General features: G+C 44.9%; 1 protein-coding gene across 1 annotated transcript in view; it reads right to left on the reverse strand.

Moving 5' to 3' along the window:
* Positions 1-1,098: 1,098 nt before the first annotated feature.
* Positions 1,099-14,376, reverse strand: part of LOC134066549 (piezo-type mechanosensitive ion channel component 2) — a 60,075-nt gene continuing 46,797 nt past the window's right edge. Inside the window, exons 32-48 of the mRNA XM_062521913.1 lie at positions 13,675-13,842; positions 12,189-12,668; positions 11,437-11,695; positions 10,772-10,954; positions 10,247-10,484; positions 9,520-9,652; positions 8,443-8,590; positions 8,001-8,215; positions 7,338-7,496; positions 6,761-6,908; positions 5,886-6,074; positions 5,465-5,557; positions 4,882-5,051; positions 4,160-4,276; positions 3,825-3,904; positions 3,235-3,442; positions 1,099-2,284 (exon numbers count right to left, since the gene is read on the reverse strand). Of these exons, the coding sequence (XP_062377897.1) occupies positions 2,032-2,284; positions 3,235-3,442; positions 3,825-3,904; positions 4,160-4,276; positions 4,882-5,051; positions 5,465-5,557; positions 5,886-6,074; positions 6,761-6,908; positions 7,338-7,496; positions 8,001-8,215; positions 8,443-8,590; positions 9,520-9,652; positions 10,247-10,484; positions 10,772-10,954; positions 11,437-11,695; positions 12,189-12,668; positions 13,675-13,842 (3,241 nt within the window). The 3' untranslated portion in view covers positions 1,099-2,031. The remainder of the gene's footprint in view (positions 2,285-3,234; positions 3,443-3,824; positions 3,905-4,159; positions 4,277-4,881; positions 5,052-5,464; positions 5,558-5,885; positions 6,075-6,760; positions 6,909-7,337; positions 7,497-8,000; positions 8,216-8,442; positions 8,591-9,519; positions 9,653-10,246; positions 10,485-10,771; positions 10,955-11,436; positions 11,696-12,188; positions 12,669-13,674; positions 13,843-14,376) is intronic.

The following is a 14,376-nucleotide window of genomic DNA, read 5'->3' on the forward strand; positions in this document are numbered from 1 at the left end:
GTACGCATTAATTACATTCATAACATTTCATCTGATCTTAGTTCATCCACATTCGTAATATATTTTGTGTGAATACCTCTTTAGTAGTCATAACAGCTTTTCTACTGGTTGAGGTCTGGAAAGGCCACTTCAAAAGTTTTTTTTTTTTTTAAAGGCCACTGTATAGATTATGTCCATGTTTATGGTTATAATCCTGTTGTGTGGCCCAACTTTCACTAAGCTTCAGCTGGCAGAGAGCCACCCTGCCATTATTCTGTTTGATGTAAGTCGATTGATTGAATTTGTGGCAAGCTGTCCATTCCCTGAGACAGCAAAGTTGCCCTTAATCATAAACTATAATTAAGCAATAGGATGGTGTTGCTATGATATCTTCCAAATGTGTCTTCTGCCTCATCTAATTTGTGGCTGACTGACTGAAATTGCGGTCAAATTCACACCCCTCCTCGGTGTATTGCTTGAATCTGTTGACAGTTAGACCATATGTCTAGGCTATGTCATATTTGTTAACTCAATCTGTCCAACTCTGGTAATTTTTCAAAATTGTCTTTCGGGGGAGACAAGCCTGGTCTTATGTCTGGTTTAGAACAGTTTGTTAAATTAAAATACTGTTTTCTACAAACAAGTATCATGACAGTTTTTAAATCTTTTAAAAATCCAAGATGGTGGACACCCCCTCCCCCTGTATTATCTCTTTCTAGCAAGGTATCACATCAGAAGAATCTACTCTACATATGTTTGTGCTTTTTTCTGTGTTAATGTAGCTCTGACCGACATGTCCAGGCTTGTTTCATTGGTTGAAGTTCAGGTTTGAAACTGACTGACACTGAAGCCAATAACCTTGAGGTTTCCAACCAACATTGTAATTAACAATGGATCAGATAAATGCAGTAATTTGTTTTATGTTAAAAACAAATTGTTTATTGTTGTATTTCAGATGAAAATCTGACCATATTTAAACCGAATGAATACCATTATGCAAGCAATTCCAATGGGCTCACTTAATATCCTTGAGTTCAGAATTGTGGCGAGCAAAACTGTTTTGGATAACAGTGGCAGACTGCACCCTTAAACCATATGCAACCAAAAAGAACACAAATGTAGCAATCCAAAATGTGCTTTATTCTCAGGCCATTAAACCACAATTACACCACATTTCCCTCTTTTATACAAAGAGGACAAAGTCACTTCACAACAGTTAGGAACACACATTCCTATATCACAAGCCACATCCTACTGAGATGATATTCATTTCCTGAGAACAATGACAGCTCCCATTTTTATTCCTCTCTGACATCAAAACAAAAGAAAGCAAAAATGACTTGGTCTATGGTGCATCTCACTGAGTCTCTAGCATCACTTTTGTTATTTCTCCAAAGTACCCAAGCGCACCTCCAAGTTCAGAAAACCAAAACAAAATAAAAACAACAACAACAACAACAACAACAACAAAATATCTTCAAAAGTGGCAAGTGTCTTTCAGTCACTGCCCCCTTCCTCTGCTTCAAGTTTACAGCCAGCTACCAGGACGGTGTATTTATTTCATAATATTGCACAACTGAAGGTTCATACATTTACCCCATACACAACAGGCTAAGTCCAGGCAGTGGGGACACCATTTCCCTTTTTGTTTGACCCCACTGCCCAGCAGGTGATCTCACCACGCCGATAAAGACTGGCTACAGTTCTTCAGAGTCAGGCTGTGCACACAAAATCAATCATCATACACATGAACATGACAGATACTGTACTTCACGTTTCAGGTCACATTTAATGGAAGGCGGAGAGGGGTCCCCCCCTAAGGAGGGCGGACGAGGGGTGACCTCTCCAGCATCAGTGTCCAGTGGAGGGCTTGGCCAGTGCAGGGCTCCACCTGCCACTCTTTGTGCTTCTTCTGCGCCCCTCTCCCTCTTTACGTCCCTTTTTGCATTTCGCGTCTTCCTTCTCAAGACCCTCTCTGAACATCAGTCACAGCAGGCGGATTCGTTTTTGTTTCGGGGGATTTTGAGGGGTCGGATTGGGGGGCGGGGGCCCTCATTTCGTCTTCTCCCTGGTCCATTTGATCATAGTCTCTGGCGAGCGGTAGAGGAAGATCAGCTTGGCGTAGAGGTCCTCCTCCAGCTCCAGCTCGCCGGTCTCCCGCACCAGGAAGATGTCCGTGCACAGCTTGAGGATGCGGTCCACGCACGGCAGCTCCTCGAACATGATGGAGTGCGAGATGCCGCTGAAGAACTCGCGCACAAACTTCCCGATGACGAGCACCACCGAGGCGTACAGTCCCATGATGCTGCGAGGAGGAAGAGATGGGCATAGGTCAAAGGTCAGTGTGGTATTGACACTCAGTACAGACATTAGGTGCCTCTCATGCAGCGTTTATATGTCCTCCCTCGCTCCTCGATCCTCACTGATCTACATAAAGAATGATGGGGCGGCAACAAGTGATAGTCTATCCCTTCTTATAACTTTCTTTATGTAGATCAGTGAGGATCGAGGCCCGAGGAGCGAGGGAGGACGTATAAATGCTACATGAGCGGCACCTACTGACACTGAAGCAGTTTCTCTGTGGACCTAGTTGCACTAGTTCTGATTTACAATACTTATTAAAAGGAGTCATGTTACTATCTCAGGGCAGGGTTAAGAACTTCATATAATACATTTAATAATGGTAATAACAAGGCAAATTACTCATTCCATTCCATTTCATCGTGGGTGAACTCAGTATGTTAACATTGACGGTATGCAACTTTGGTCTGTCAAAACATGCTCAGACGCTATTTTACAAGCCCATTAACAAACATATAATTAGGCTGGGGAATAAAATGGCTTATTCCAGCTGATATCAAGCAGATGTCTAGCAGATATCTTTGCGTCACAGTCTGTCTTTAGAGGTCATTTCAGAAGGTGTCGAGTGCGACAACTGTGCTTCCAGTGAACAGTAACTTTGTGGCCATGCACTTTATTCAACAAAGCCAACATAAAATAAATTTCTCCCTTTTATGTTGTAGTGATTGCACTATTCTGTGATGCCTTATAGTTTCATTTGAACCCCAGCAATATGTTCACACACATATTTTACAATGTATGTAAACTTAGGAGCACAACTGTAAATGTCTGAATACCAATCTCCAGGTATGGAAAGCTCTTTTTTTGCAATAAAGTCGAACATATGATCAGCTCCAGGGCCAGTTCTGGTACTCTAGGCCCATGCTGAGGCCTCGGCGTGGGGCGTGCGCTCACCCGTATCCCGCTAGGAAGCTGAGGCTTGGAGGGCTGACTTTGTCGCTGAACACATAGAGGTGCAGGCCGGCCGCCACCTTCCTCCCCGCTGCGCTGTTCATCTGGATCTGGCCGGCCGACGGCTGGTCCACAATCCACCACTCCTGGATCTCGTTCTCGTTGTTGTGGGTCCTCTCCAGGGCCAGCAGGATGTCCTTAAAGCCGTCCTCTGGACACACACACACACACACACACAGGGAGGATGGATACATGAGCCAAACAGTCATTTACGGATTATATATCTTTAATTGATCATTTGCATTGTTGCCTTATACTCTCACACATTACTCTACATACTGTATGTGCAGTACAGTGGACAGGCCTGGGAAGGTATATATACATATCTCTTTCATGTATACTGTGTATAGTAAATATTACTATTACTTATATTCACTTACTCCTTAAGGGAAAGGTCTTTGTTTTACCAGTTTTAATAACAAATGACTGAGGCAACAAGTGACATAAAAGAAGAAGCTTTTGTCGAGTTTGGCATCTGTCAGCGCTTAGTGTTTTAGTGTTGTTGTTGAACTGAAGAAGCATCTGTTCTTTACCTCCATAAAGTTGATCAATGGGCTTGGCATTGGAGTCACTCGGAGCGCGGATGAAGCAAGGGAAGACTTGTTTTATAACCCTGTTTAGAGAAGGAATGAGATCTTGGAAATGGTTCCACCATGCATATTCACAATGTCTTCTTTGGTGTCGTTGAGGTTAAGCATTCACATTTCATTTTTTTTTTATATGTTTTACCATGACAACATTACGTTTTCGAAACAGGACGCCTGTGGTCTCATCTGTGTGTGGTTGTTTGTGCTTGGCCTACCAAGTTCCTCTAGGGGCTGAAACCATTTGCGCTCAGGTTTGGCTGGTCTTAGGCATGTTCACTTACACAGGCTTATTCCTTGTCCCGTTTAATAAAGCGATCAGCTCTTGTTTCGTCGGCATGTCCAGGGAGGTGACATGTTTATCCATCGCAACCTCAGCTTTGGCCCCAAGACTAAAATTCCTGGGAAAGGAAACAAGAAAAACATTTTGAAAAACATTTCAAAGCACTGACATGATATATTTATGCGTTACAATTGATGGAACAAATGTGATGTCCTATTAATGCTTCTTTAGTGGGCCATATTACAGATACTTTGGAGTCAATATATGGTGATGTTCTGGTTTAGAAACATTAACATGGTCTGGGTGTGATGTCTGAAAAAAAAAAGTCTCATTCATGCAGAGATCTTGAGAGTGGGTAGAAAATGGATCTTAAAAATCAAGACAAGTCAGAACAATTCTAGTGATTCTAGATATTAACCCTTATATAATGTAGATACTGTACATATCTAAGTCTGGATATTGCAGTAAAGCTCTGGGTCTAGTCACTGTGGTAAAGCTTTTGACTCTCTATCTTGTCTTGTGCAGAGGCGGACATTCCTGGTTCCAGAGAGTAAAAGTCCTGCCATAATATTCTTTCTACCTGTGCACTTAACACAGGTGATATCACTAATTATCTGATCTACCTGGCAGCTAATTAGGATGAGCTGGTTTACTAAATGGTTGGATCAAAAACTTGGCAGGACTTTTATTCTCTGAACCCGGGATGGTCTTGTGGTACCGTACCTCTGGATGGACCAGGTCATGGTGACTGGAAAGGGGGCATCTTTGCTCAGGACGTCCATCAGGTTCTTCCTGCTTGGGGGACTGATGGTCCAGAGGGAGTTGGAGCTCCCCTCCAGCTCGGCCACCGTGATGTCCTCCTTGGTATACGCCTCCAGGAACTGCATGGCACTCTGTGGACCAGGAGTGGACACTCACATAAGGTGCAATATCATTTTTTTAATGTTCATTTAGTGACAACACAAGGATACAAGGATACAAGGATGTTTACTTGTCACATGCATATCATTACTAATGTAAAGAATGCAGTGAAATTGTCAGTTCCTTATATATTACATATTAATTAGGCAATATGGTAATAAGTGGGTCCACATATGGTGGCGGCTACACAAACACTAAGCTAATACGTTTTATAGTGCCTCAGAGCATAGCACTTTACACTAACAGGATATACACTGGGAAATGTCACAGCTGGGCAGAGGTGTAACAGTCCGGCTTCAGAGAGTAAAAAGCCTTTTGCTTAATCAGCTGATTCTAGCACAGCTCTTAAGCCAGGCAGATCAGGTCATTCGTGAAATGTGCTTACCGGAACGTAGGTGTAGGAGTTCACAAACTTCTCAAAGTCGTCGTTGGTGATGTCCTTGAGCTGATTCTGTTGAGCGCTCATGGTGAATATGGGCTGGACGGAACAGGATCACATAACGCTCAGAGTCAGTGGTCATCCCTTGCGATTCATTTCTGGCATATTTGTGCAAAAAAATGCTACGAGGTGTTATTCTGGCAAACAGTGAGGTTTGTGGAAGGGTCAGAAACACTGAGTAACTCTGTCCGCGTGTTATTTTGACTCCTTGACTCGACTTCCTTTGAGCTCTCAGGTATAATACTCTATTCAACCAAAACATTCACTACTCCCTTTTCTCCATTTCAAACAACTCAGCTTGATGGAAGAAAAACACTACTGAACACATCGGCCACACAAACACTCTTTTAACGCCCTTAAAGGCTACCTGGAAGCCCCCTAGTGTGATGGTGACGGACACATCCAGGGGTTTGTTGACCACGCCGGCCACAGATTTGACCAGCGACATGAAGAGCAGCGGGAACCAGACGATGCAGATGAGCAGCATGACGATCATCCCGCCCATGCCGTACTTGACCACCTTCTTCTTCTTCTGGCCTCTGGGCTGAGGGTACCTCTGCCGAGACACACACACGCACACACGCGCGTGCACACAGACACACACACACACGCACACACACACGCACACACACACGCACACACACAAGCACACGCACACGCACACGCACACACACACACACACACACACACGCACACGCACACGCACACAGACACACACACACACACGCACACAGACACACACACAAACGCACACACACACACACACACACACACACACACACAAACACATACACACACACACAGACACACAGACACACAGACACACACACACACACACACACACACACACACACACACACACACACACACACACACACACACAGGGGTAAGTGGAGGACAACAGTGTATGGAAGATTACCTCAAATGATCTCATATCAGGCTAATGTGCAGTGAGAAAGAAAAATCACACTAAAAGACTGAAAAACCATTCTCGAATATATTTAACCAAATGATAAACTAGAAGATCTTCAGGGGAGCAACAAAATAGTAACATCTAAGGAAAATCTGACTGTGAAGAGGATCTTCAGGGGGCCAACAAAATAGTAACATCTAAAGTCAAATCTGTCTGTAAAGAGGTTAGAGCAAAATGGACTGAAGCAGCTATCATCTAGGCAGGGAGAAAACAGATCATCTGTCATCTAGGCAGGAAGAGGACTGATCCAAGCTGTGCTCTCTGGTTACCTTCTCGGACTCCCTCCAACATTTGAGCACGAAGATGTGGGCGTAGATGTCCTCCACACATATCCAACTGGACAGGCTGAGGGTGGTGTCTGTCCACACCCAGTCCATAACCGCACGCAGCTCCGTCAGGAACGGCACCAACCGGAACCTGCAGGGGCCAAAAAGACACAGTGAGATTGCAACGTCCTCCACATCGAATTGAAAACAGCATGGCATAAATGTTTGATAACAACTTTGACAAAAATGTTGTCTGAAGTTAAGTATATGATTATTTACCTTCTACGGAAAATTGTATTGGTTTAATGAGTTGCTCTGTTGCTAATTTGGAGTTTAACACGGTTTTAAACAGGAGTTGGAGTTGGGAGTTGGAGTTGGGAGTTGGAGTTTAAAACCGTGTTAAACTCAAAACTAGCGACAGAGCAATTGCCCCATAATGATTATGAGCTTGCTATGCTAAAATAATAATTAATACCATATACGTAAAAGGGCACTTTGACAGTGTAGCAGTGGCAAATATCATTTCTCAGAACCACACTGAGAACGGAGCCTCCTTGGTGGGGTCCCAACCAACACTCACCCTTGGAAGAGGAAGAGGTTGACGTAGTTGTAGCTCTTGGTGAGGAAGTTTCCCAGCACCCTGGTGGGGTAGCCACAGCGGATCTGATAGGCCGACAGACCGAAGTAGATGCACTTCACAAAATACCACAGCTGGGCCACCGTGTTTAGACTGAACCGCCTGACAATCGGCGGGACATTGAAGACAGGATGAGAACGTGCACATATACAAAGACATAAGGGTCATTCCATGTCAGATCAGACAAAGTCCATGAAAATGGTTGCTGCAAAGTCTCAGATGTTGCTCAAAGTTTGTCTTGCTAATATTTAGATCCCAAAACTAAGACCTGTAAAATATTTTTGTTAAATTAAATAAAAAATAATGATTAATGCCAAATGCTTACAAAAACAATTTCATCTACCCTTAATGTCACTCTTTTTGTACTTTTTGCGATTTTCAGGCCGTAAAACTGATGTACTTTTATAGGCTGAAGATAACTTGAAGACATAGGATTTGAACAGGAATATTTGTCAGACCTTGGTTTTAGGACCCGTTCTTGATTTAGATAAGGTTTGAACAAAATTTGAGATGGTGCTGCAACAACCTTATATGATTTGACATGGAATGACCCATAAGAACACACAGTGAAGAAGACACAGTCAGTTCATTGAAAACAATGAATACCTTTCTGTGACTCCAGGGAGAATGAAGAACATCCAAAAGTGGATTCCAAACACCAGGATCACTTGGAAGATGACCTTCCCCATGACAGTCTTCCTGAGATAAAGAGCCCGGTCCACAACCATCGTGCCAAACTGGATCAGCACCATGACCAGAAAGGCCTCGGGAACCTGGTCCTCCGACAAGGAGGAAGTGATGTCAGCAGCAGCAGAATGTTTCTGTTGAGGAGGGAAAAACACAATAGAAAACGCTGAAGAACTGAAGACCAGACACTGGGGTGGTTAGTCTAATAAAAAATCATGAAACAGAAACATACACCTACATATAGACTACTTCATATATCTTCTTCAATCAGTGAGGAGTTAAATTAATCCAACCTAAATTAAATCAAATCAAACTTTTGCTGACTAGGGCTCTCTTGGAAAAAAAGTGTTGTCACACAAACCCCAAAGGCCCAGAATCCAAAGACAATAATGATGAAGTCCACGGTGTCGGCCAAGAACATGAGCACGTAGACGTCTGTCACTGCGCTGTATTCTGGGTGGATCAGGTTATAGAAGAACTGGCGAATGGGGATGTAGATCTCAAGAGTGCTACAAGAAGAAAAAAAAGACATAACACACAGTGTTATTTTAGCATTTTTTTGTGTGTGTTACACCACAAGGTCTTATACAACCTGACAGACAATTATCTGGCCTGCTGTCCAGTTTGTAAGAGGATGCCTAAAACATCAGTGCCTGGAACCGGACATCATTCAAGATAAATAAAAAACAAGGCAGAAAAATGATAACACAATGACTCAAATGGCCCAAATGAGCTTAACTAGATAATGACCAGATTGGTGATAACAGTGAGACTGAGACACTAATTAAGATGGGTGTGTTCATACTTTGCACATGACATCACTAGTACTGGCTGGCGGGCAAGGACATCATCATTCTCCAGCAACGAAACCCAGTAAATGAATCAAGGATCTTGCCAGGATGTCGCCAGTTTTTCTCAACGAAAGTTGGTGTTTTTGAGGTGAAAGCAACATGCCAGATAGTTGTTGTGCAATTGGATGCAACCACCAAGGAGACAAACCGGGGTTATGTTTTTAGTTTTTTTGTTAAACTACCGTACTTATCAAGCTGCCATTCGCCGGCAGGCAAGGTGTACAGTACATTCAGATGAGGACTTCATCACACGACGGAACAGATGTCACTTTGTGTATAGCTAGAAACATGCAGACGTTGTTGTCAGTGTTTTTTGCCTGCCAGTTGTCACGTGACTGCAAAGTATTAAAAAAGTGAGTGTACGACAGCAATAGCAACAGGAACAACCCTTTTTTATTGGGACTTTTAAGTTATATACTTGTAAGTGTAATACCATGGTGGTGTGCATATCATATTAACGGTAACAGTAATGGTGATTACAGGGATGTCTAGGGCACCGAATGGAGATTGGAATTCTGTGTGAGAGTAATACAGTAATGATGGTTATGATGATGAAGATGATGATGGTGGTGGTGGTGATGACTCACGTTTTGACAGTGAACCTCTTGGCCTTGATCATCTGCTCCCTGAGCTTCTCCATGATGAGCTCCTTGCGACTCTTCTGCTGGATGCTCAGAGAGCTGCCTCCCCTGCGCAGACTCCCGCGTGTGCCTGAGCTGCCTGTAGAGGGCGCAATGCATGCTTACATTCAACCACAGCAGTTCGTGAGCTTAGAATTATAAGGTTCTATCTCCGTTTAGGGTAGTTCTGAGATATTGAGCATCAAAGTTTTACATAGCTAGCAAAACTGTACTGTAGTACCTTTTTATTTTGCTAATAATTAACTTTTTTTTTTTTTTTTTTACAAAAATAACACCACACAGGCATTAATAAGCACCTAATGGATCAGATGATGTCAAAAACTCAATTTCGACCAAAATGGAGATAGAACCTTATAATTCTCAGCTCACGAGTTATTCCAGTTTGGAGCACCAGAATTTATACCACTAAATCTACAGCTCATAACAACAACAACCGATTTAATTCAACATAATTCAGACTAATGGAGTAGCTTTAATCTTTAATCTATGTGTGGTTCATTTGAAAAACTTTAACAGCCACACAATTCATACAATCAATTACTGAACGTCTGTCATGATTTAAGCCACTAATTCATTTTGACCACATTGTATTTACAAGTTACTGTATGACATTATTAAAATGCATGCCTCCTCTTTGTGCAGATCCCTGTAGGATGGTGGAAGATTTCCTCACCTGTTTTGGAGTGCATGGATCTATGAGAGACGTGTGACGCAGCGCCCGAGCTCTGCCGCCGCACCAAGCCCCGCGCCAGGCCGTGGAGGTGCTGGCGGAGGGGGGAGCGGGGGTGGGCAGACTCGGGCGATTTCTCGTGCCATGAGCGCGATCGCTCGCCGCCGTCCGAGTTGCCTCGGTGACGTGCTGGTTTGCCAACACCGGCTCTATGTTCGTCCTCGTCCCATAAACCATGGCACTGAGAGAGATGAGATCACACGCACACACACAAAGACCCCCATTACAATTAGGGGGGAAGAAATGCTCTCCCGAAGAGGCAAATCCTGAGAGAAATGTCTCAGGATTTGCTCAGGCATTAACAATAGTGTTGATGCATTGTGTGTCTGGAGAACTTAATACATGACACATACTCCAATCCTTCACAAACAACATCATAGTGAAACAAAATTCTTCAAATAAAAAAAGTAAACCAGAAAAGTCATCTCATTTATCTTATCTCTCCAGCTAATTGAGCTCAGTGTGTACCTTCAGGATGGACCTGTGGAAGAAGAGAGCCAACAGCTGCACTAGATCGTAGTGGACGTAGCCCTCCTTCTTCTCCACGCCGATGATGTTGGGGGGGTGGAAGGGCTTGCTCTTGTCCACCTCAATGTTCTGGTTGAACGGGAAGAAGCCAAACTGGAAGAAGTATTTGATCACAATGGTGACCTGGTAAGAAAGGGGAAAAAGGAGATGGACAAACTTTAATTCATAGAAAAATAAAAGTAGATGCATTTGAGTAAATTTGGTTCATCTGATTCACTCCTCTAGACTGCAACTTAAGATGTCAAACCTCGATGTTGACTATAAGTGACCTACCATATACAGTATCTGTGTTACTGTAAGTATAAAATAATGGTTATGTAGCCACAGCAATCGACTATGCTTCTGTATGGATTACAACTGTAGTCTGTCAACCTTAGTCAGTGTGAAAAATGTTGATCTTGGAGTGCGGCAGACATGCTCTTGATTCATGCACAATAATCTTGGCCAGGTCAGGTGTACCGCTACTCAAAACGCCCGCTTGCCTGCTTTGTCTGCCCGTTTCTAATTCAAAATGACTTGAATACAAGCGGGGGGGTGTTGCTTCTCATGAGCTCAAGGCTCATGTTTCAGCGTGGGTGGGTGGGCCCCGGCCGAGGTCTCAGTACCTCCGTGTAGACGATGGCGGTCATCCAGAAGCGCTTGCTGGGCCGCGGCACGGACAGCATGGCCCAGAGGAAGATGAGGATGGGCAGCACGAGCGTGGCCACGGACGCCGAGATCATGTGGTTGAGGATGATGACCAGGTAGCAGACCATCTCCGAGCGGGCCACCAGCATGTTGTACAGGGCGTAGCACAGCTGCAGCAGCGGCGGCTGACCGCTGTAGAAACTCTCCGACTCCTCCAGCTCCTCGTCGAAAAACATCCTGGGGGGGTGACGGAGGTGAGGGGGGGTCGGGGGGGGGGACATACTCAGTGTGGGAATAATGCTTCCTAATGCTCTGAGTATACACCTACTTCAATGATACTGGCATTCATTACATGGGGATAAAGTAAATTATTATGAGATGCTTTATGAAGTTCCTACAAGTCATAGCAATGGCAATGACATCAAACAAGTGATGAGAATCCACTGTAGCATGAGCCACACATTGTGTCAGAAGTGTTATGAGAGAAATGATCTGCAGGATTTGGACTGTTTATGTATGCAAGAGAGGATCTGAGCTGTTTATGTGTGTGTGTTAGAAGATCTAAGCTCTGTGAAAGGAGAAACTCGTTTGTGTGAAAGGCGGTGAGTTATTTATATGTGTGCATTTGTGTGTGTGTGTGTGTGTGTGTGTGTGTGTGTGTGTGTGTGTGTGTGTGTGTGTGTATGTGTGTGTATGTGGGAGAGAGAGAGAGAGAGTGTGAGAGAGAGACCTGCTCTGCAGCAGCTCGCTGGCCGTCATCTCGTGGGTGAGGGAGGGCAGTGCTGCGTCGCTCAGGTAATCCGTCCTGTCATCAGGCTCCATTATCCTCAGGCGCCTGTCGTCACGGTTACCACCCGGCACACCTGCGCCGTCGCACACCTGGTCCAGCCCCGTGGCCTTGCTGTAGGAGGGCGGGATGTCCGCCGCTGCCGGGAACGTCCGTGACGACGGTCCGTCCGCGTCAGGGCTGTCGGCCGGCGTCCATCCGGCGGAGTCCCACTCCGGGGAGCGGTCCGATTCCCTCCAGTGGGGCGGCCCTTCGTCCTCGGGGAGGTACGGCGCGTCATCGGGGGTCTCTGGGGGTCCTCCACCGACTGCACCCCAGTGTTCGGCTGACGAGTGACCTCTCTGTTCGTGCTCGAGGTCGACCTCGCCGACGGTGTCGCTCGTGCCCTGTCGGGAGTACAGCGCTGTGCACTGGGTCCTCTCACTGCAGAGAGAGCAAACGATCAGCAACAACTATTGACAAGTAGGAGAAAGAACCCTGTGCCAAGGCATGGACAAACTGTCAAACCTGACAAACTGTGTTATCTTAACATGATATTATATAAGATATATATATCATATAAGATATTAGTCTAAAACCACTGCTGACACATCATTTGCTGCTCTATTCTGTCGTTAAGAAAGCTAATATTCTAGTGCTTATATAGCATATCTCCCACTGAACTCCATCTCAAGTATCTTTATGTTGATATAACCTACAGTAATGACCTACTATGAGTGGCCTTGGTGACAGCTGACAGCCGTTCTTATGAAGTGAATGGAATGACTTTTTTTGCAGTAATATAATCAGCCCAGAAGAGGGCAGCACACTGTAGTTTAGGTATCTGTATGAGGTCTATACACACATGAGACACCTATAGGTCTGTTCAAAAAGTTTTTGCTTTGTATCCTGTGTTGTGTCACACAGAAGTCTTGGGCAAACAAGCGGTGTCGGCTAACAGTAATGTGACGATGGTGTTTACGAGTTTGTGGTTTGGACACGCACAGAGACTAAGGTGTTGAGGGACGAATGTGTTGGGAACGCAGCCATCTCTCAATGTATGTATGCACAGTGTGTGTGTGCTTATGTTTACATGCGTGTGTGTGTGTGTATGTGTGTGTGTGTGTGTGTGTGTGTGTGTGTGTGTGTGTGTGTGTGTGTGTGTGTGTGTGTGTGTGTGTGTGTGTGTGTGTGTGTATGTGTGTGTGCTTATGTATGTGCATGCTTGAGTGTGTGCGTGTGGAGAGAGGTGTCAACTCTCCCACCTGCCCCACTGACTGGCATTTCCAACGCTGTTACTTAAGTCCCTGACAGCCTACTTCTATTTTATTCACAGATGACGGGAAACTTGAAAGAGCTATTAGTATGTGTGTGCGCTATGACAGACAGGTTGCAACTGAACAACGGAGAGAGCAAATAAACAAACACATGACGCCTGAGGAGCAGTTACCTGGAGGCCCTGCTGGTGGCGCTCTCTGCCGACGAGGACAGGTCGAGCCCGGTCATCTTGCACAGTTTGGGCCGAGTGCGTTCACTAGTCTTGGGGACGTTCTCCACGGTCCCCTCCGTGTGATCCAGTGTGGACTGACAGTAGAGTAGAGTCGACTCTGTGTACGCACTGCAGCACAGGAAAACAATCGCTGAAAACAGTGTTTGTCTCGTCAACACTTACTTCCTTTGATCAACAGAAATCGCAGACATTCATCTGTCGTATAACATTTGACTCTTTCTACCTTTCTTTGTGATATTAAAATAGGGTAGTTTATCTATTTCTTAGATGTTGCCATCAGTAGATCAGTGACAAAATCTACCTTCGCAACATCAAACACTCAGTATCCAGATAGAGTTACAGTATGTGGGCGTGCAAACATGGTCTGAGAGTGCGCCCTGTGCTCCCACAGTGCTGCGTACTGTGTGCCACTGACCTAATTACGATCAGAGGAGTTTGATGTGGCCTCCCCATTTACCCATCTGGCCCAAATTGCCTGAATCACAAACACGGTGTAGGCTACCAATAACAGAGAGCGTCTGGGGAGGCTGATGGGGCGAGGGCTGGCTCGCCAAGACCAGCGAAAGGTCACCAGAACAGAGCGAGGCTGTGTAAAAGCTGGCAGCTGGCTGTTGTGCTGCGTCACAGAATACTTCATCGCAG

This window comes from Sardina pilchardus, chromosome 19, assembly GCF_963854185.1.
Source record: "Sardina pilchardus chromosome 19, fSarPil1.1, whole genome shotgun sequence".
Lineage (NCBI taxonomy): Eukaryota > Metazoa > Chordata > Actinopteri > Clupeiformes > Clupeidae > Sardina > Sardina pilchardus.